The sequence below is a fragment of the Euprymna scolopes genome, chromosome 6, assembly GCF_053919585.1.
Source record: "Euprymna scolopes isolate OS-2025 chromosome 6, ASM5391958v1, whole genome shotgun sequence".
In the NCBI taxonomy this organism is placed as follows: domain Eukaryota; kingdom Metazoa; phylum Mollusca; class Cephalopoda; order Sepiida; family Sepiolidae; genus Euprymna; species Euprymna scolopes.
This window is the reverse complement of record NC_136487.1, coordinates 116,504,566-116,527,682: the sequence shown is the minus strand read 5'-3', so window position 1 is coordinate 116,527,682 and position 23,117 is coordinate 116,504,566. Positions and strand designations below refer to the sequence as shown.

General features: G+C 34.5%; 1 protein-coding gene across 49 annotated transcripts in view; it reads right to left on the bottom strand.

Annotated features, from left to right (window-relative positions):
- LOC145277904 (phospholipid transfer protein C2CD2L-like) overlaps positions 1-23,117 on the bottom strand; it is a 653,079-nt gene that overhangs the window by 245,948 nt on the left and 384,014 nt on the right. For 26 of the 49 annotated variants that reach the window (XM_080129919.1, XM_080129943.1, XM_080129923.1 and 23 more), the window contains exon 2: positions 5,672-5,692. The exons of the other annotated variants lie outside the window; for them this stretch is intronic. In XM_080129919.1, the coding sequence (XP_079986045.1) occupies positions 5,672-5,692 (21 nt within the window). The remainder of the gene's footprint in view (positions 1-5,671; positions 5,693-23,117) is intronic. 49 annotated transcript variants of the gene reach the window in all.

Here is a 23,117-nt window from a genome sequence, read left to right as displayed (position 1 = left end):
TGTTTTTAAAAACGAAATTACATTTATTAAAATCCATTATTTCTGAGTAACTTTTTTTTTTCCAGAAAGATAAAACCCTGAATTTTATCATATAGAAAACAGAATAATGTAAAACTTTTTCTACTATTTTTAATTCAATTTTAAATGTTAAATTTTCCCAAAAAGTTAACAATTGACATTTTTTGTCTTGCACAAAAAACGTACTTAAATATTAAAAAAAAAAGGGTTTTTGAAATAATTAATTAATTTATTTATTGTCTAACTAAGATTTAGGATGATTTTCTAAGAGAATATGCAAAAATATTATAATATAAGTACCTGAATTTCAAATAATTCCACTTATTCATATAGCTAACCAGATATTTCGCATCGTCGTAGAGTTCAGATCGACTCTGTTTACGTTTTCTTTTGATGGGAAGAAAACTATGGAAGACCAAACAGGCCAAAAAAACTTATTTTTCAGTGACGAAAATTTCAATGTATTATTAAGCTGAGGCTGGCCAGTACCAGATGGGTGACCATTTGTATGAGTTTGGTTTTTAATGTGTATGTGTGTGGGGGCCAGGCTCCCCAAAATGGGGGGGGGGCAATTTAAAGCAGAATAAAAAAAAATTATTTCAGCGCGTTTGGTCCACCGTAGTCGAAAGGCGGCAAACGTTTTCAAACGAGATCGATAAAAATGATGCTATTTTTAACACAAAGGGCACAATATTTATCGAATTTTTTTTTTTGGTATCGATTATTCAAAGCATGCCCTGTTTAATAATGGTCATGCATTATTCGGCTCGCTAAAAAAAAATTGTTAATTTATTTATCAAAAATTTTGAAATGGCTTTTTTCGTATAAATATTAAAAAAATTTTTTTTTGTTTTGCTTAACTTAAATTAATTATTTTACTTAACATATTCACCGAATTTCACACTTCAAAACTCAAAAGCGGGATAATTAAACACAATCGAAGTTCTGATATTCAGACGTCAAAATAAGGTATGCAAACGAATTTTTTTTTTTTTTTTTTTTTTTAATTTATAATTCTGTCCCTTAAAACAACACAATATGTTTTATTCAGTTTCAGATGATTATTTTAAGCATATTTGTTCCCACTTCAAAACAAGGGGGGGGGTTGTAAGCAAAAAAAAAAATATATATAAATATCGTTTATGAAAAATAAGTACACTGTTATAAAGTGCATTCTTCTCCTAATAATCGCTGAAAATTTCGTATTGATCGGATAATTACCTGATTTTTGGTAGATTTTTAAAAAGACGGTCCGTCAAAAAGTACTGACCTGCCCCCCCAGTTTTGGCGGTGCCTAATATATATGTATTAAATAACATCAGAAGAATTGCATCTGATGAGTTGGTAGGTTGAAAGATTTCAGTGAAAACAGAAGATCACGGACTTGTCCACCTGTTAACGAATCAGTTGTAATGGGAAAATTCATGATGGAATAAAAGAAAGTAATGAAAACCTGTAAGTCTTTGAGTTTTAGCAAAATTTTATACTATATATATATATATATATATATATATATATATATATATATATATATATATATATATATATATCACAGTTGAAATTTTATATTACTTACACTAATTTCCAGAGCGTAAGTTGTTCTGCTGTGAAAATGAGAAAAGAAATGTGTGTATTTTAATTTCTCTGCGAGACGTGATTGTTCTGTAGGCAACATTGTATGATAGCAGTCCTTGTAGATTGCCGGTTGTCGAATAACAGTGAAAGAAGGAAGATCCGTTCATTCTTGCTGTTTTCAGAAAACTGTAAATTGTTCAATAGAGAATTACTATTCCGAGTCACTTGATTGGTCAATACATGGCCAATTGAGCTCAGTATGATAACTTTCTGCGAAAAAAAAAAAAAATCGGTACTGAATATTTTGTCACTGCTACCGAATTTTTTGCTGCCATATTTTAACACAGAGGTAAATAATGTGGCGACATTTACAATAAAAAACATAAATTACTCATATGCTATCAAAATGTACAGAGGTTTTAAGATTTTTTGATTATTTTTATGACTGCTGTTTCCATTTCACTTCCGGATGCCGCTATCCATGTTAAGAATGTTTTCTTTTCGAAATAATATTTGTAAAAGTTAATTATTACGTAATTATTTAGAAAAGCTCTTCTTTAATGGGAAAGAGGGTTCTAACAATTCAATAAACAAAAAATACCGTAAAATTTAATTAAGATCAAAGTAAAGTGGAAACAGTAATTGTAAAGATAACCGACTAATCACTCTAAATTACAGTTTATTGTTAAAAAAAAAATAATGTTCCAAAATTTTTTTCATTGAGATATGGTTGTTTGACAGGTATTAATATGTTCACTGATGTATGTTAGGGACAACCATTCTAACCTCTTGTATATATAGCCATCTATATATATAAAAGGCAAAATATGTGTGCACATTGTCTGTATGTCCGGCAAAGGCTTTTTTTTGGGGGGGGGGAGGTACTATTTCTTAGAACTGTTTATAACCGTCTAGATTGTAATATCTATGATTTGCGAATGTGCGTTGCATGTAGATTTATTTACATCGACTTTTACAAAATTCTTGCTATTTCGATCCCTCTCGTGTTGGTTCGGCTTTTTCGTATAAATAAAGTGAAACTCAGCTGAAACGGCCACGGTTCCTCGGCTTTTGTGCTGGGAACGTCCAGAAAACAATGAGCTTTTGATTAATGTGGAGAAAACCTCTTATATCAGACAATTTCTATTAAATTTGGACAATCTCCTTTTTATTGGGAGCTAGTCTCCTCCACCCCAAACAAAACAAGCCAAAGTTAGGTAAACAAACCCTAAAAAAAAAACTGCTTCGCAGGATTTCTATTTAACCTAATTAAATTCAGTTTTTAATCTTTAAATTCAAACGTTTTTCTGTTACTCTCCTTTGCTGGCTGAGCAGGTAACGTTTTTTCACTCTTTATTTTCCACCTTCGCCTCAAGGCTCCTGGTTCGATCCTACCTACCTACCTACCATAACTTTTGTTTTTTATTTTGCTTTCATCTACCCCCCCACCAACTCACACACCTCCAAACACCCGGGCAACATCAGGCACCTTTGCTAGTCTATAATATAAACCTCACCTGTCTGTCTGTATGTATGTATGTTTGTTTCAGGCGACAGATTTTCATGAGATCGATATTATTTTGAGGCTCGATGTCTCGGACAACAAATATCAAAAAATTGGCCCAAAACATTAATTTCTTCACCCTCAACTGGGCAGTTTTCTACAAGGAGGGGTCGATTTTTTTGTGAGTTATTTTTGCAAGTCATCATATTGCTTGAATTGACTTTAACTAATTTAAATTTTTTTGGAGTAGCGGTAAGATGTCAGATTTTCTTTCACTTTCTTTTCCGCCTTCATGTCATGGGTTTGAGCCTGCCTGCCTACTACCCCCCCCCTTTTTTTTTTGCTCAACACACACCTCCAAACACCCGGGCAACACCGTGCACCCAGGCAAGTGTATTAATAAATGAGTGGAAGGACTCACATTTTTCCTGTGAGGCACCTATACATATTTTAGGTGGGTTCATTATTAATTTGTATGATTTTAATTGACATGCACTACGTTTCTGAATTTTTAGATGACGATTAGTTATTCATATTATTTTCATGCATCAGACTACTGTTCTCATCTTGCGTGTGATTTTCACAGTATTTCGGTCCATGTAACCTCAGACTTTCTTCAAGTGTTACTTTTCTGCAGGGAATTTCAAATAGAACCCTTTATTTACTTCACGGGGTAGCATGCTCTCGTTTTGTCAGCCATGACTGGATAGAAATCTTAATTAATTTGCAATTGTATTTTTTGGTCGTCCACACTGAGGTTAGAGTAATTGGAAAAATCCAACTGTAAAGTGATATTCTCCTGGAAGCTGAAGGTTCAATTCTCAGTGTAGGTGACCAAAAATACAACTGCGAATTACTTAGGACTTATATCGAGTCATGGCTAATTGAACGAGAGCATGCTGGCCCCATGAAGTAGATAAAGGGTTTTGTTCAAAATTCTGTGCAGATTTTTGCATTTGACAGAAGGATGTTAGAATTCAACAAGATACACCTGAAGAAGGTCGAAGGTTACATCGACTGAAATGTTGTGAAAATGACACTCAAGATGAGAATAGTAGTCTGAAGAATCCAAATATGAAAAGACAATCCTCATTTCAAAATTTCAGAAACTGTTTTGTCATGTACTTGTAGTTGTTTACCTGGTATTGTGCTGGCACAATCACGTTGACACACAGGTTCTCGGCAGATCACCAAAGTTAAGCAACATTGAGCCTGGCCAGTACCAGACGGGTGACAAATTGGGAAGGCAAAGCATTGTATGTACCGCAAGGTAAAAATACCAGGTTGGGAAACTGGCGCGGTCTATCCTTCTCTTAAGGGGAGATGGGTCTCTCTTAAGCCGTGGTAGACAACCCATCTAGTGATGGCGTCACGATAAAAAATACCCTTGGTGAAGCATCAAGTATTTCCAGTCATTAAAAAAAAAAGTGAAAGATTCTGCAGAATTTGTTCATGTTTCACCTGCGCCTACTGACATTGGACGAAGAAGAAGAAGAAGAAGAAGAAGAAGAAGAAGAAGAAGAAGAAGAAGAAACAACAACAAAAACAACAACAACCTAGTATTGTTGCAAAAGCACCCGCGGCATCTAATTATAGTCATCTTTGTGATTTGATATTGGTATTGACCAATTCATAAATTTTGGCTCGCGCATCTGCTACTAGTCTCTCACTCCTGGACTGGGTTAAAAAGAGTGTCGCCAACCTGATAGGTCCTGATTGTCATCTAAGCTTCAGCCTCTGTCCCATCGATGAAATGTTGCATCCATCTGCGTGTTCTACAAGTATCTTAATGGTGAATGCTCTGACGAACTACAAGCACTTGTACCCCCTCGACATAAATACCCACGACAAACCCGACAAGCAGCTAAATCCCACCCCTACACAGTAGAGATCCCTAGATGTAAGAAAGCCTTCTACTCCAATAGTTTATTCCCCAAGACTGCTAATCTTTGGAACTCCCTTCCAGGATTCTGCATTCTCAACTATACTGACATGCAGAAGTTCAAATGTAAACAGACATCTTGCTGCTCATCTCCCTTCATAATATCACTTCAACTTTTGTCCCTGATAGCAGCCCCCTACTTCAAAGTGGCACTGTACTTTGTTTGGGGTGAAAATGGAATAAAAAAAAAATTGTTGCTGTTAACTATTGTGTAGTGTCTTCAGATGTGTTGCTGCCTTTCATAATATCAATCTATGATAACTTCTCCGAAATGAGGACATAAAGCAGGTGTAGTTTCTTCATCAGTTTTTTCATCTCTAAAGATGAAAGCAGGTCTCCTAAGGAAACAATACAAATAGGGCGTGTATTACCCATTCATACGTACACATACTTGAACATATTACAATGGTTGTCCCTAACATACATCAATGCACATCTTGATACTTATCTGATTGTGAATAACTACATGATTATAAAATAAGTAATCATATAACAAAAAACAAAAAATAGTCTTTATAATTGTATTATTATTAAAATATTTAACATTTCTGTGTAAACGTTAATTTGTTAAATAATTTGGAGACACCTTATAATTTTCAGACACAATATAAACAAACATTACAATCACTTACAAGTTCATCTGGATCCCTTGGCTAAGAAAAATAAAAACATAGAATAAAAACATTAAGGCAATTTATTTTTTGATCAATTTTGTCACTGTTGTATAATAATAATATAGACAATTAGTCTGGACATTTCTTTTTTGTTTGTTTGTTGTTGTATTTATGCAAAAAATATATTCTATTGTGTGTGATGGGGTAAGTTGATCTACTCATTTTAGTAATAATGGACTTACCCAGAAACTATAAACATACTTGCATTTAACATGTTAAGGGATAGCAATTCATGGCAATTATGGTCCAAGAATAAAGACGTATACTTCTGTAATATAATGTTTTTAATACACTTTTTTTAAATTTTGACACTGTGTTCGTCTTGATTATTACTTACTAGCAAGGCTATAATATATTGAAAAGAAAATATTAAAATTGCTAAGTAAAGTGGAATTTTTCAGATAAGGGTTAATTGATTGTTATTTTCACAACGTTTCGGTCGACTTAATTACCAACCTTCTTCAAGATCTGTCATGTAATAATTAAAGATGGTGATTAACAATCAGTTTAAGTCACAATCTTCTGGGGGTTGAAGGTTCAATCCTTACTATAGGCGATAATAACTAAAAATAAATTTTTTTTTAAACTAATATTTCTATTCAGCCATGGCTGATAGAACAAAAACAATCTGCCCCTTGTGGATTAAAGAAAAGATTCAATTTGAAATTGTGTCTAGGGTTTGATATAAAGATTCCCAAGTTTGAAAAAGATGCATCTGAAGAAGAAGTGTACCTCAGCCGAAACATTGTGAAAATAGCAACCAAGATGAGAATAGTAATTCAAATAATCAAAATTGTATGGCGTTCATAACATCATTTGTTGCAGACATACATATACGGCAAAATCACGTTGACACACCTGTCCCCGGTGGATCACCAAAGTTAAGCAACGTTGAGCCTGTCAGTTTTAAAATGAGTGGCCATTTGGGAATACCAGATGCTGTGTGTGCTCTCTGCTTATCTCAGCATTGTTTCCAGTTGTCCTGACAATCACGTTAACACACCAGTTCTCGCCAGATCACCGAAGTTAAGCAATGTTGAGCCTGGCCAGTATCAGATGGGTGACTATTTGGGAAGTCAAGGCACTATGTACAGCAAGGTAAAAATACCAAGTTGGGAAACTGGTGCACTCTATTCTCTCGAGGGTAGATGGGTCTCTCTAAAGCCATGGGAGGCAACCCATCTAGTGATGACGTCACTATAAAAAATACCCTTGATAGCCCAAGCGAAGCATCAAGTATTCAGCTACGGACAAGATTTGAATTACACTACAAACTCGTGTAGTGAGTTCACTCTCGGCTGTGGCTGCATGTCGCGTTTTATGTTCGCTGCAATAAAGCAGTGCCAACTCAGGAGAGGTGTGGTTGGTGATTTTGTAACCTTTGCTTCACAATTACATGCATAGGTACTCTTATAGAGAGTATCCATCATCTTTCAAGACTGAATGGAGGCCATGATTGTTTTAGACTCTTTCCCTACTGAATTCCATAACCAACACGTATATCCACTTGACTTCAAGATTTTCTAAAGTGGCAATGTATAGAGGTCGTGGCCATGGAAAAACAGGATTAAAAATCTGCTAAGGCATTAAAAATAATTTTATGTTGGTTTTGTTAAATATTATTAATTACAAAATGTTTTGTTAAATATTATTAATTACAAAATGTTTTGTTAAATATTATTAATTACAAAATGTTTTGTTAAATATTATTAATTACAAAATGTTTTGTTAAATATTATTAATTTATATTAGTACTACAAAATGTACCCGGCGTTGCCTGGTATTAAACGTAACATTAAATTCCTTAAAAAAAAATGAAGTAAAAAAAAAAATTAAAAAACAGAAAGGAACTGAGACCCATACATGCGAGTATTATGTTTTTTCTAAACAGTTCACTTCTTGTAAGTAAAAAAAAAAACTCAAGCTGAGATCGAAATCAAAACCTAAAGATATGGAGTCAAGTACGATAACCATTAGACCAGCTTGCCATGACCTTAAAAAAGTGTTTCCAAACCTCATGAAACAGTTGACAAACAGATAAAAATCCAATTTATCCCCCCCCCCTCTCCAGTATCAAATTTTCAATTTTGACCCCTTAGCAGCTTATTTTTCTGGATGAAAACTGATTAAGAAGTTTTCCACCTGTTTGAATACTCTATATATACGAAATTTTAAATCTGCAGATCAAACATTAACTGGATTTTTAATGGAAACGATTCCCCATATAATGAAAATGACAATATAAAATTATTTTAATGCCTGTTCAGAATATTTGTGTTCTTCCAGGGACATGACCTTTATAATTTTCTTCTAAAGTTAATGCTATCTTGATCTCTAAATTGCACTCCAATACAAATAAAAACGAGTAATTAATTTTTATAAAATTTCAAAAATGTTTAGACTTACATATAACATTCATAACATTTATTTGTGTTCAACTGTTTAATAATGGATGATTCAAAAAGTTTGCTTAATTGTGACACAAATATAATAAATTTTCAACCATGGCTGCTAGACTTTGGAATTCCCTTTCTGTTTCCTGCTTCCCTGACTTTCGGGTAAAAATGGCTAAAATTGACATTTTTGTGCTTATTAAAAAAATTGATGCCTTGGATTTTTATAAAACTTTCTGAAAAGTTGTAACTAATTGATTTCTATATAATTTTGTTTGTCTATACTTCGCGATAATTCTTGGGTGTGCCCCAGGAGCTCTTTCAGGGTTAATAAAAACGCTCCATTTTTGGGACTATTTTACCATATTTGTCCAAAATTTTTTGAGTATGTCTATTTAGCAGTTTTGCATGGTGCTGAACTCGAATTAAAATATGTTAAGGCCTTATGGACTTTGGGGGATAAATGGGGGAAGGGAAAATGATGGACTTAGTCATTTCTTTTTTTGCATGGTGCAGAACTTGCATTTACACATGTTAAGGCCTAAAACTACACCGTTTGTTCATTTTCATCAGGATTTGACGTCCCCTGGAGACGTGTGGGGCTAAGGGGGGGTGCAAATGCTGAACTTAGTCATTTTTTTATGCCTCATTCACTGTGCACGCAGGGGGACCATGCGCATGCATGCTTCACTTGTTACTGTTAAAAGTGACTGTATAATTTTTCCGACTGCATCTTCAGGTGAGCAGGGAGGGGGGGATAAAACTAAGAAGGTCTTCATAGTGTGAGTGGAACTATCTTTTCTCTTACTTCCTTGCAGATACCTTGATTGGCAAATGGAGTAAGGATCAGACACTGTTCTTCAAGATAAATGTAAAATTGTGATATGGCTCCAAATACTTTGGGGATAAAGTTGTCAAACAGACAATTTGTGAATAAATAACTGGAGAATAAATAATTCAAATAATTCAAAGTTAACTCCAGCCGGTGTCCAAATGGCTCATTTCATCCTCCCTCAAAGTTCTGGTTTTCATTATAATAGTAAGGTTTTTACTTTGTTTAGGTTATATTGTTTTGCAGTCCGATACTTAACAATAATAAATATATTCCAAATTCAATATTGGAAATTAACTTATAAGTTGTGTAAATATATGGCAATTAAGCTACATATCATTTTTTGCATTTCATCCTCATAAGGACTCGTTAGGCCAATACATGGAATTGATGCTACCATGTGTTTATATATACATACACGTGGTATTAAGTTTTCTCACTAACCAATGTTATTCCTGCTCCCATTTTTACCAGCCAATGGACAAGCTTTTATCAGACAAAGATCATCTGACTTCTAATTCACCTTTCTGCGTTCATTTTTGGAGTGGGTAAATCACTCTTCTTTGTATATTAGAAAGTGACTGTGTTTTAATTTGGGTATGTTTAGATACGTTTTCTTATTTTTTGGTTTACATTTCAGCTGTTATATTAGTTTACTTTCTTGTATTTACTTTTAATTATATATATATATGTATTATGCATTATTATCCTAAAGTAAAGTTTATTTTGTGCAAACAGCTCTTCGCTATTTCGTTTGTATAGTTTTTAAGCTTTTGAATTTCTCAGTCAGGCATAATCTACACTGGTCGTCTAAATTCCTACATGTACTGGCTTGTTGTACTATTTTTCACTTGACTGTCGATAAATGTTCTCTTCTTTGAGCTCAGTTCTGCTGTTTTCATGTGGATACATGAAATAATAATAATAATAATATATATATATATATATATATATATATATATATATATATATATATATATAGATATATATTAATTATGAACTAGCTGTTGCCCTGGATACAGTGAAATCATTTTAGCTTTTAATTTTTATTTATTTTGCCCATTTTTAAACAATATTATACGCTTCAATTTAAAATGAGTTATCTTCCTGTTGATATTTTACTTCCTAGAAATGTTTCATATAACAAGTCGTCTGTGCTGAATTTAGTAATTTTTTAAATAAAATTATTATATTGTTAATAACACAGTACAACAGTGCCAAATGAAAATTGGCTCATCAAAAGCAAAATTTGATTTGTCAGCCTGAATGCTATTTGCGTCTGACTTTGAAAATCTGACAAGACAACTTTATATACTAGATGACATCTATTATTTATAGTCCTTTTTGATTTCATTCATCCTGGTAGTGTAGGGTGTTTGTTTCTCTACAGTAGATTAAATGTTCCAAAATTAGCTCAAATATGGTTGTTCAGTTCCACTCTCAATAGATTAACTATCTTGTCTAGGAATGGTAAAATCAATAAGTTGCCAACGTCTATCAAATCTTGCGTGAAGTTGGCAATTAATAATAGTCTGTTTCAAAATATCCTTATTAATAGTCTGAAGTCTTATTATTTGGATTTTATTGCAAAGATGAGAATGTGGGAGGATACTGGAAATAATTTCCAAAATAGTAATGCCCTGCTCTATATATACAAAAAATTATGTTTTATTGAGAAGTGACCAGATGAGAGCCATTAGCGTTTATACAAATTTGGTCAATTCCGACCTTTTCATCCACGATCAACTGGTCCTTCAGATACATCATCATGAGCAGCATATTTAATTTAATGTCAGTTTTATATTCTGACAGAATTTGTCTTTCAAACTAACCTATCTCTGGACAGGTTTTATAGGTCTTTATCCATCTCTAGAGAAGCGGATCAGCACTACTGTCAGAGGAAAATTAAGATGCCTTCCTTCCCTTCACTAGTCTTTGGGAAACACTTGGGCATGGTCGAGAACCCACTTACCCCCCCCCCCGATCAGGGTAATGTGATGTCATGGAAAGCAGGTAATGTAGTAAGTAAGCAAACAGAAATAATTCTGTTCACAGTTTCATATTTTGTTGTGATGAGCAGAAGACACCTCTGGGTATAACGGTCAAGCTGAGTTACAATGAGTAAAAGATGCGTCTGGATACAATGGTCGGGACAATCGCCCAGTATTGGCACTGCTCAGACAGAAAGAAACTGCAACCTACTGTCTGTACAACTGCAAAGAAGGCTATGGCAATACATCAAACTCTTTATTCAAGAAACAGTGTGAATAGGGATCTAAATCAGAACACCTCGCTCGATAAGGATTACCAAGATAGACAGGTGGCAACTGATCGTCATCAAATTACTTTACGACAATTAGATAAGAATAACGGGAAAGATTGTGGGTAGAAGAAGTAGAGGACAACAGCAAGAAACATATGTTGACAGTCTGAACACCTAAGAAATATCAAAAACAATGAGCAACAATGAATTCATGAATGCCTAGAGAGAGAGAGAGAGAGATGAGGAGCCATGGCCGTCAATGCCTGCACCACCTGAATGAATGAATAAATCCATCTTTCTTTCCTCCTGCCAATCGACCCTGCTACCACAACTGTCCTACATCTACTAACCAAGAATTCTCATCCATTTTTTTTAATGTGACCATATCATCGAAGTCTACTCTTTTGCACACATCTTTTTATACTGCCTAGATTTAATCTTTCTTCAATGTCATCAGATCTAAGCCTCACATTACACATTCATCATATCATTCTCATATCATTGCTCTCAATGCCACGCATCGTCCAGATGTCACTTCTATACAGTATCCATCGTGCACACATATCTTTCCTTGTTTGACAATTGTAACACTCTTCTGGTTCGTAATGGCAAAAGTTCCCTGATTTTACTCCATCCATTCCTGATTCATGTAATTAGACTAGCACCTGCTTCTCCCTCTGTTTCAATGATATCACCGTAACAAAACTTCTGAACAAGTTCTTATTCATCATTGTCTTGCACGTCTTACATACAAACAAGAAGTAAATTGTTTTTTTTTGTTTTTTTCCCCAACTTCTGGACGAAAATATTTACATTTATGGATTACATTGATTAATAATTTAGAAGATTTTCCTATGGCAGGTATCATAATGGTTATAATTCCACTTGCTATATGAAAATACATTATAACTTAAAATATATTTTATTTTTTGTTTTACGAAAATTATAGGGGGCGGAGGCGAATGCAATAAAAATAAAAATAACATGACTCTCGAGTAACACCAGCTCTGATCAGCTAGTTTGTTATAAAAAGAAAGTCATCGAGCTCCGTCATCAAACGTTTGCCTTAGGCTGCAAATTAAAGTTCTTTAAGCAATCTGGTTTTGGACAGACTTCTCAATTGTCTCCATTTGTGGCCCATCTTCTTCACATCTACTACTCGATCTAGGCTTCACATCTATGCTCATTACTCGAAGTGCTTCTTGGTTTCTGATATATTCCTGGAGGAATATATTCAGTATAAATTAATTCAGATTAAATGATGGTCAACACACAGAGTAACAGGTTTAGTGTACAAAAAACGTACAATGTAACAAATCAGATATTTTGTATATTGAATGGTATTTTGAATGGTATTTTGAATGCCGTAATATCAAGATTTACTTGCTCCTCGCTAATTACCACTTGTTAACATCTCTTATAGACCGAGTAATCCATGGTCAGAGGGTGTCGGGATCTTCAACTATATAAATTACCAAGATCAAAGTGAAGATTAATACTTGTAGTGTTGAAAAGCTCTCCAAAATAAGAAAGTTTCTCTGCTCAGTTTGTGGAAAGAGAGTTAATGTTTTATGGTACTTGCAAGCATTGTGTACATAAAAAAAAGCAATGGAATTCTTTATGTGTTCTCCAGAAGAGATGCATTATGCTGATGATTTCGTACTTGCCTATGGAACCATGGAAGACCAACCTGTTAAGTTGAAGACTTGGAGGAATGCTAAATGTCTGAGAGCGAATGTTACTAAGATTAAAATGATGACCAATGGTTGGAATGATGGAACGTTCTCAAAAGGAGGAAAGTTTCTCTGTTTAGGTTGTTAAAAAAGTGGGCGTAATTCAATCTTGTAAGCATTGGGTATCTTGAATGCCGTAATAGCAAGTTTTACTTATTCCCCAACTGGTTAGCGTTTTTTATAGACTGAGTAATCTATTCTCCGGGGGTGGGGGTGTTAGGATCTTCCACTATATCAGTTTCATTGTGGATTCCAGAAGAGAGCTGATCTTGCTGATTTGATGAAAGTTGCGGTTTAAAATATAAAGGAAGATTAAATGTTAGCCACTGTAATAATGAAGTAGAAAATAAAGGGTTACCAGCTTTGAAGCATTAGCACTGTTTTGTACATTGGATTTACAGTGGTCAAAAAAGTGGATTTTTGTTTGCATATGAGTAGAACAACTACTTTAAGAAAGATGACATGCAGTTACATTTTTGACAACGTTAGAGCTGAGATATGTCGGTGTTCATTCGGATGTTGTTGAAGAGAAGTTACATTAATTTCTATTATGGGATTACAGATGTCTGCATAGGATTTCTTCCTTCATCTCTGGCTGCAATATTCTTTGCCACAATTCTTTGATCTTGAAGTTTGTGAATAAATCTGGTAGACGTAATGAGTCAGAACGTGGATCAAGTGATGGAAATAGTCTTGATTTACCTTATCGCTACCACAAAGGAACCCCTCTTTGTCTAATCTGCTTCCTCCTCATTGCTAGAAAATGTGACACAAGAGTGAAAGATGGGGTAGAGTCACTCTATAGGAACACTCTACCGATTGCTTGATGTGAGAAATACCAGGTAGATGTACAGATTACATGAACACTTCCTCCTCACTATGAATACCGAGACTTCATGATACTCAGTGTTAAGACAACCCCAATCAGCACAGCCACGTTTTTTTCTTTGACGCAAAAACCAAATAAAGCACAGTAGAACAAAGTATCTCCACCATTATTGAAATGGCTAAGTTTGTCTAGCTTTGGTCCTGTGCAGTTCTAAGAGGTCCACCCTCCCAAGGCATTGCCTTCCATCTTTCGAGGGGAGTAAACTTATTGCTTACTGCCTGAGGCATCCCTACTGGGAAATGCTGATGTGGATGCCCAGGCAATTTTTAATGAGTTTTCTAAGGTTTCTAAGGTTTAAGGGTTTCTAAAATGGGGCTCTGTGGGTAAGGCTGAGGAGCTCCAGAAGCCCTTTTTTTTTTTAAAGAGGACCAAATACTTTATATGGAAAAATTAAATATCTGCAAACATCTAATTCTTGATCTTTTTTACTGGAAAAGAGATATGATACATAACTACAGGTGTAAAGAGTTTCAGGATGCTTCATGAAAAAGTGATATGAAAAATAAATTTACAAAAAAATGAAGTAATTTTTTGATTAATTAAAAACTTGTAAACATGAAAATATAGTAAAATCCCGAACAGGAAGAATGAACAAGTAAAAAATAAAATTTGAAATGTTTTTCATATTTATTTTAGAAATTGTCTTTTTAGTGCTCCATGAAAATCATTTGCCCTCCTCAGGGGATCAATGGTATCCTGAAGTTTGGGAAAATCTAGGCTAGAGTGTTCCTCCTTTAGGAGCACTAGCTTAACTCTACCCAATCTTTCACTCTTGTGTCACATCTTCTAGTAATGAGAAGGAAGCAAATTATAAGATAATTCTAATCAAATATTTGGTAGCCAGATGGGTGTTTGACAACTCCTTTTTTATCTGCGATACTTTCTTCAATATATTTAGTTTCACTTAATCCCGCGTTTGCGTCTTTCTTCCAGACTCCTTACCAGTCCACAGCAATATGCATCACTTAAAATATGGGATTAATAGAAGTCGACAGAAAGCTTTGGTACTCGAAGGGCTAAGATTAATGAGTGATAAAGATCAGTGTTCGAAACTGTGTTGTTGAAAAAAAAGTGCTTTACACAGTTAAGGTCTAGTGGCACATATGATGTTATATTAGAACAGTAGCCCAATTAATACAAAATATTACATTGTCACCAGAAAAAAACTACCACATAAAAAGTTCCGGTTGTGAGCATGTTGTTTCCAACAAGACACCATTAGTATTTATTTGCTTTCCCATCAAAGCAAAATGTGACACAAAGTCGTTTTTAATGTGGGGTTAAACCAGCTCCCCGATAAAAAGGGAAAAGGGGCACTCTGGTTGGGTCCAAAAATAGTAATTGTCCCAGTATAGAGAGTTTCCCCTCCATTGACTGGAACAAATTACCTTAAGTGCAGCATCTGCAGAACAGATGGTATTTATTTGCTCCCCACCGAGCAAATTAGGCACAAGGCCAATTTTTAATGTGAGGAGTGAAGGGAAGGGGAAAGGAAAAGGGGACCAGCTCTCGAGAGGTGGGAAATGGGAGCTGGTTAAAGGTCAGGCATGTGGGGTTGCCCCCACATCTGGTCTTTGCTAGTCATAGCTAGTCATGGCTAGTCATAGCATGCAGCATCTGCAGAACAGATACTACACTTTGATCCCGACCCGAAGGCCAAGATGTATTTATTTGCTTCCCCACTGAGCAAATTAGGCACAAGGCCGTTTTTTAATGTGGAGAGAGAGAGTGGGGGGGGGACCAGCTCCCGATGGGTGGGAGATGGGAGCTGGATAGTGATAATTGGTATGAAGGGTTGACCTTACATTGACCAAGGTCTTATATGTGGGGCTGCCCCCACATATGGTCTTGGTTTGCAGTATCTGCCGGAACAGATACTACACTTTGAGATATTAAATTTTTTATTCAGGCAAAAAAAAAAAGAACATGAACAAAAAACTTAGGCACAAGGCCAACTCAAAAGGGGGGGAGGAGACGGGGATCGTTGGTCATCCTTGTCACTCTAGAACTAAACAAAAGTTTCTCTTAGCTAGAATCTTCTTTTACCATAAGACCGCATTCGCCCTTTCGTACTTGGGGACGTCCTACTTGGCACCCAATTGTTTAAAACATTTTTTTTTTCCGTGTAAAAGCAAAAAAGATAACAATGATGATACGATAATTCGTTTGTGTCGAGGGCGGGAAAAAAAAAAAAAAAAAAAAAAATGGCCCGAAGGCAAAGAACAACAGAACGAGGCACCATTCTTCCAGCTTTTATTCTTTCCTTCAATAAGTCAAATATTTTGTTTTAACCGGTGAAAGGCAACTCGTGCTCAACCAAACTGGTTTACACATCTACATCTTCTCCATGCTTGCCAATGATAGAGTCTGATAGAGAAGTATTTTGATCACATTGTCAAACCCAGCGAATCGTGTTTATTTAACACTGCATTTAGTTATCAATAGATGTATTTACCCGGCGTTACCCGCGATTCAGTGAAGTCATTCTATATATTATTTAATTAATTGGAATCCATTGTTGAGATGAGTAATTTGTAGTATTTATTTATTGCGGACTATTATCCTCATCTAAACAACTAAAAAGATGAGGATAATAGTCCCCAATAGATGAAGTCGTTCTAGTCTTTAACTTATATTTATTTGCCCATTTTTTAAACTTATAAAGAAAAAAAAATTAAAGAGAATTTTTATCTTCTCTATTGAAAAAAAATTGATAATTTTTATATGGCGAATCCTATTATAGTCGTCAATATATGAGTTGCTAAAAATGTGTCGTATCAGCAGTCTCCTTTACTAGACTAAGTCAACGTTTTAATAAACTATAGCAACATACATTATTATATTATTGCCACTAACATGGTACAACAATAACAAGTGAAAATTGGCCAGCTAGAAGCAAAGTCTGATTCGTCAGCTTAAATGATATTTAAGTCTGACTTTGAAAATCCAATAATATAACTTCATATCTTAGAAAAAACGTACGTAAAATTTAGATTATTTGGAGCATTGTTCTTATCTTAAGTGTTATTCTCACAACATTTTGGCCGATGTAAGCTCTGACTTCCTTCAAGTGTATTATATCTTGTCGAACTCACAAATTTTTCTGTCAAACTTGGGAATCTCTATAGAATTTGTGAATTAATCCATGGGGAGTAGCATACCCTCATTCTGTCAGCCATGACTGGGTAGAAATCTTAAATAATTCACATTGTACATCTGAGTATGACCAGCACTGATGATTGAACTTTCGGCCTCCAAAAGAGTGCCTCTTCGAACTTGGATTCAATATTTGAGATTCCATACAGATTCCCTAGTTCAACAGAAAGATTCCAACACTTGACACGATACACCAAAAGAAGGTCGGAGGTTACATCACTCAAAACGTTTTGAGAATAGTATTCAAGATGAGAACAATAATCTAAAGAATCCAAATAAAACAATCCTCATCTGAAAAATGTTCAAACAAAGAGATGTACTCAAATTTAATGAATACTGGTTAATTTAGGCAGATTTTATCAAGGTGAACTGAATAATGACGAATAATTGAGTGTTCATTAAGTATATAAATCACTTGAAACTATGAAATGTTGGCTGATAGCCGAAATGGGAATATTTTAATATAAGAAAATCTAAAGCAACATATTCAGCTTGTGTATTGTGTGTATTCACAAATTTGCAGATTACTTCCAATCAACTCCCCCCCCTCTCTCTCCAGAGAGAGACAGAGAGAGAGAGAACATGTCAAAACATTGTTAATTCACTATCCGCACAGCATCAGCCGAATAGTGTAATGGTAAGAAACCTTGACTATCGTGTGGGTGGTCGGGTTTTGATCCTGGCTTATGGTAGTTGCCTGTCTAGCTACACTGATGAGCTGTGATACAGCGAAACAGTACTGTACGTGGATGACTATATATATATATATATATATATATATATATATATATATATATATATAGGGAGAGTGTGTGTCTCGATCAAACTATACTATTAATTTTTGTCTACAGACTTGAAACTTGATAAATGGACTATTTGGACATGTGAAACAAAATCGTTTGGTTTTTAGTTGAAAAAAAAAAAAAAAGAAAAGAAAAAAGCTGCTAAGGGCTCAAAATTAAAAAATTGGAACTTGGTAGGCATAAATCGAACTAATGTGTGTTTTTTACGTATGCACAAATATACATTTTACATTCAGTTAATTTGTATAGTTTTGATATGCATGCGAACTTAGCTCAGATGGTAGTGAATAACATTAACTAAATGTTTTGGTTTCGATTTTAGCTGATGGCACCAAGTCATATTTTTATTTTTAACTTTTGAAATTAGTGCTTTATATTGGATACAATATTATAATCAATAGAAAATTGGCTCTATAATAATCTATACGAAATCTGTATGAATTGAAATATATTTAATAACCGGCCACTGCCGGGTGACCTGCTAGTTGATGTACAAATGTGTCCGTTTATTGAAATACTCGCAGTTCAGCCCATCTTTGCTCGGCCCTATGTACTGTTTATACATTTATGTGCATATATATATATATATTAAAAAGTTTGACCCATGTCCAGGTAACCTACATCTAAAATTTCAAGTGTTTATTTAGATCCAAAATTAATGGAGGAGTTTGGTAAAGTCTGCAAAGGTCAAATCTTTCAACTTTGACCTCTTGGCAGGCAAATTTTCGCCCAAAATCTGATTAAAAAGCTTGGTGCATGTCTGAATACACTTTGTGTAAAATCTCAAATGTTTAGACCGAAAATTGGCTGAGAAATTTGGTAGAGACTGCAGAGGTCAATTTTTTTTAACTTTGACCCTAATTTTGGCCCCTTAACATTTATTGTTTGGGGCTCAAATCAAATTAAGAAGTTAGATCCATGTATAAGGAACCTACATCTAAAATTAGCGGAGGAGTTTGGTAGAGTTTTCAAAGGTCAAATCATTGAACTTTGACCCATTGACAGCCAAATGTTTAGCCGAAAACCAATTAAAAAGATTTTCCCAAATCTCAATACCCCTTATGTCAAATTTCGAGTCTGGACTGAAAATTGACAGAGTAATTTGGCAGAGAAATGTACACACACAAACACACAATTTCACTTTTATAGATATACTAGCAGTTCAGCATTGCTACTATTCTCCGGTTAAAATTTTATGACAATTGGTAAAAAAGAACCTATATTTTCAAACCAATAAAATATGCCCAAATTTGCCGACATTCATATATATAGTGTCCTGCCATACCAGCTTCAGTTTTGCTGCTATGGGATGAATTTTGCTAGGGTTCTTTTTGTTTGGTTGTCTCCCCTGTGGCCTTTCCAGACCACTAATATATATATATATATATATTTGAGCATATTGGGAAGTGATAAACGATACACCATTAGCATATTAAGTGATGCTCTTTGTGTAAACAAATCGAGCTTAGGTATTCGGACGATGTCAAAACCTCGTTAATTCACTACCCGCACAGCAGCTGCCAATTTAGCGTAATGGTTCAAAGCCTTGACTGTCGCACGGACAGTCAGATTTCGATCCTGGCTTGAGGTAATTGCCTGTCTAGCTGCACTGATGAGCTGTGATACAGCGAAACAGTACTGTATGTGGATATATATATATATATATATATATATATATATATACACCATGTATATTTAGCAAGTTCTCATTTAACTATATTGTTGAAAAGCACGGATAGTTTCTGTTTAATGATTTTCTTTTTGATTTTTCCCAATTTACGCATTAATTTTTATTATCAGATGTTTGTGTGCAGGATCCATATGTTACATATTGTTGCATTGTTTCAGCTAGCGCTCTCTACTGAAAACTCGGTCGTCTGCAGGCGATTGTTTACCTGCCGAGTTTAAAAACATGTAGCTATTTATAGAAAATTACGTTTGGGGAGAGGTGGTCGCGTGTTTAAGGTGTATCTAATTGAATGTATGTACAATATTTAAACAGGTGTATTAAAATTACAATATAATAAAATATTTAAAATATAACACAACTAGCAGTTCAGCCCAGCTTTGTTCGGGCCCTATGTACTGTTAATAACTTTATGTGCATATGTATATATTAAAAAGTGTGCATATGGACGGTAATGCCTTTCTATGTAATAGGCTTCCTTAAGTACCATAGAGAAAAGTTGATAAGGACCGCAGATGTCAACTTTTTTTTTAATTTGACCCCAATTTTGATCCCTGAAAATATATTGTTTTGAGCTCAAATCAAATTAAAATGTTTGACCCATGTCCAAGTAACCTACATCTAAAATTTAAAGTGTTTAGACCCAAAATTGGCAGAGGAGTTTGGTAGAATCTGCAAAGGTCAACTATTTCAACTTTAACCTTTTGGCAACGAAACATTCGCCCAAAAACTGATTAAAAAGCTTGCTGCATGTCTGAATACCCTTTATATATAATTTCAAATATTTAGACCCAAAATTGATTTAATAGTTTGCTAGAGACCGCAAATGTAAAATCTTTTGAACTTTGACCCCTTAGCAGCCAAAATTTCGGCCAAAAACCGATTAAAATCTTGGCCTATGTCTGACTACACTTTATATAAAATTTCAAATATTTAGACCAAAAATTGACTGAGTAATTTGGTAGAGACAGCAAAAGTCAATTTTTTTAAAACTTGGACCCTAATTTTGACTACTTAGCATTTATTTTTTTGGGCTCAAATCAAATTATAAAGTTTATAAAGAACCTATATCTAAAATTTCAAGTGTTAAGACCCAAAATTAGCGGAGGAGTTCGGTAGAGTTCTCAAAGGTCAAATCGTTGAACTTTGACCCTTTAACAGGCAAATTTCTGGCTGAAAACCGATCAAAAAGATTTTATCATTTGAAGGAGCTTTCTGAAGTTTATACATAATCTTCATTTAACCATTCTTCGAGATATTCTAATGAATCAACACATATCAAGGCCAAAAGCATATCTCTCTTTCGTTGTCATCTTTTTCTTAGATATATATCTCCGAGGTCTGAGGCTTAATGGATCACTTGTATAACCACACATGTAATCCTTACAGCTACCTACCTTGAAAATGCTGCTGTGAAACCTGACATAATTATATGGAATAAGTCAGAGAGAGTTGCAATCTTGGTTGAAGTGAATGTTCCTAATGATGGAGGTCTGAACAGTGCTGAAAAGGAGAAACAGACCAAATATCAAGGTCTTATGTATGATATGAAAAGAAACTGGAATCTTAGAGAGATATCAATCATACCAGTTATTATAGGTGACACAGGGCTTATGAAGAAGAACCTGAAGTCCTACCTAACTAATATTCCTGGTGAACCAAGTGCAAAAGAGATCCAGACAATTGCACTTAAAGGAACAATGAGGATACTAAAAAGAGCTCTCGGATGGTTTCAATAAAAAGCAGGGATATGTTGGCAGCTGGTTTGGCTGCCCTATACCCAACATTACAATCTTCAAAGGAAGAAAATTAAAAATAAATAAATAAAAAAATGAAAATTCATATCGAGCGACCATAGTAAGCATGGAGCAGTATATACAAAGCTCAACAGATATGACAATAGAAATAGTGAGGGACCACCATGAACGTCTACCCCAACAAACCTCAATCACAAAGCTTGCGTAAAACTTTAAGGGCATCATACTGGAAAATACTGCCGAGGTATATGATGAACCAGCAACACAGATTTCAAGAAAAAAAAAAAAGAAAGAAATACACGAAAATCGAGACAGACACAAAAAAAAACAAGGATGGGAGCAACATAAATGAGCAGGAAAGTTCCTAGAGAAGCTTAGCCAAGACTATATAGACAGGGGTGCTTCACTCCAATGGCTCAAGAGTGGAGACTTCCATTTGATGAAGAAAGACTCATTGTAGCCAGTCAAGATCAAGGCTTACTTACAAATGGATTAAAAAAAAATGGCTGGCCTACAAGCAAATGGCGAATGTAGGTTTTGTCACTCAGCGATTGAGAGTCCAAGCCAACTAATATCTGGATATCCACTCTTATTGGTAGATGGTCTTTACACTGCCTGCCACAACAAAGTATGTAAATATCTCCATTAGAAGATCTGTGGAGAGATGTAAGTTCAAATCGGAATGAAATCAAGTGATAGCTCCACAAGGGAGCCCTTGGATCTCTTAAAACTGACCAAAGTAAAATAATTAAAAAAAAATAAATCTTTAAAAGATAAAAAAAAAAGCTTGTTTGTGGATATAAAATATTAGATTATTAACATTAACATGTAGTTAAGAAAAGGGTTGGATTTTTTTTTGTTTTTTTTTTAAAGAAAGTTTGGTACTAATCCAGCACCTGATCCAAAGTTACATTATCATCTCCTGGCAGTTTACAGTACAGTGCCAGAAAAGCAAATGGAAAAAATGTACAGTGCCAGAAAAGCAAACGGAAAAAGCTAGTGCGATTAGTTGTAAACAAGTTTCAATTAAATCGATCTATTGCAACAAGAAGAAAATTTTATTTTAAAATCCAATGATTTATTTGACACCCCCCTCCCAATAAAAAACAAAGATTTTTTATACGAAACTTTCCTAGAAAAGAAAATTACTTTTCGATACTTTTCTCGAAAAAAAAAAAAACAAACAAAAAAAAACATTGTTTTCAATCATAGTTGTGTCCATGAAAAAAAAACACTTATTTTATTGAAACTTTTCTTGTAAAAAAAAAATTTGATTTTCGTTCCATGTTTCATCTTCAGAACATATTTCTTCAAAAAATTTGTTGGAAAAAAATAAAATTAATAAAATTTTCTTGAAAAAAAAATAAAATAAAATAAATTTTATTTCATATAATTAAATTTATGGTAAGTCTTTTTGTGCTAAAGTTTTGTTTTCAGCGTTTTGAATTCGACATTGTTCGCATTGGCTTTTTCCAGTGGCTTTTCTGATTGCTCACTGTAAACGCAACCTTGGGCCAGGTTCTTGATCAATATAGAAAGTTTTTAAGAAGCATGTCTCAGAAAACTAAAAATGAATACATCGGCTATATATTTTGTGTTCAAACCAATTCAGAAGTGTGAGTGCCTTATAAAAGACTAGCTCTCCCTACCCGGCATTGCCCATAAACTGAACCTGCTACCTTAACTGTTCTATATCTACTATCCCAAGAACTTCATCCGATCATTCAACCTGGCCATACCATCGAAGTCTCCTGTTCTGCACACATCTCCCTATATTATCCAGATTTCATCTTCTGAAATTAACAGATCTAAACCAGTCTTTAAGGCTCACATTACACACCCATCGTATTATCTCATATCATTTCTCTCTATGTAATGCATATCTTTAAAA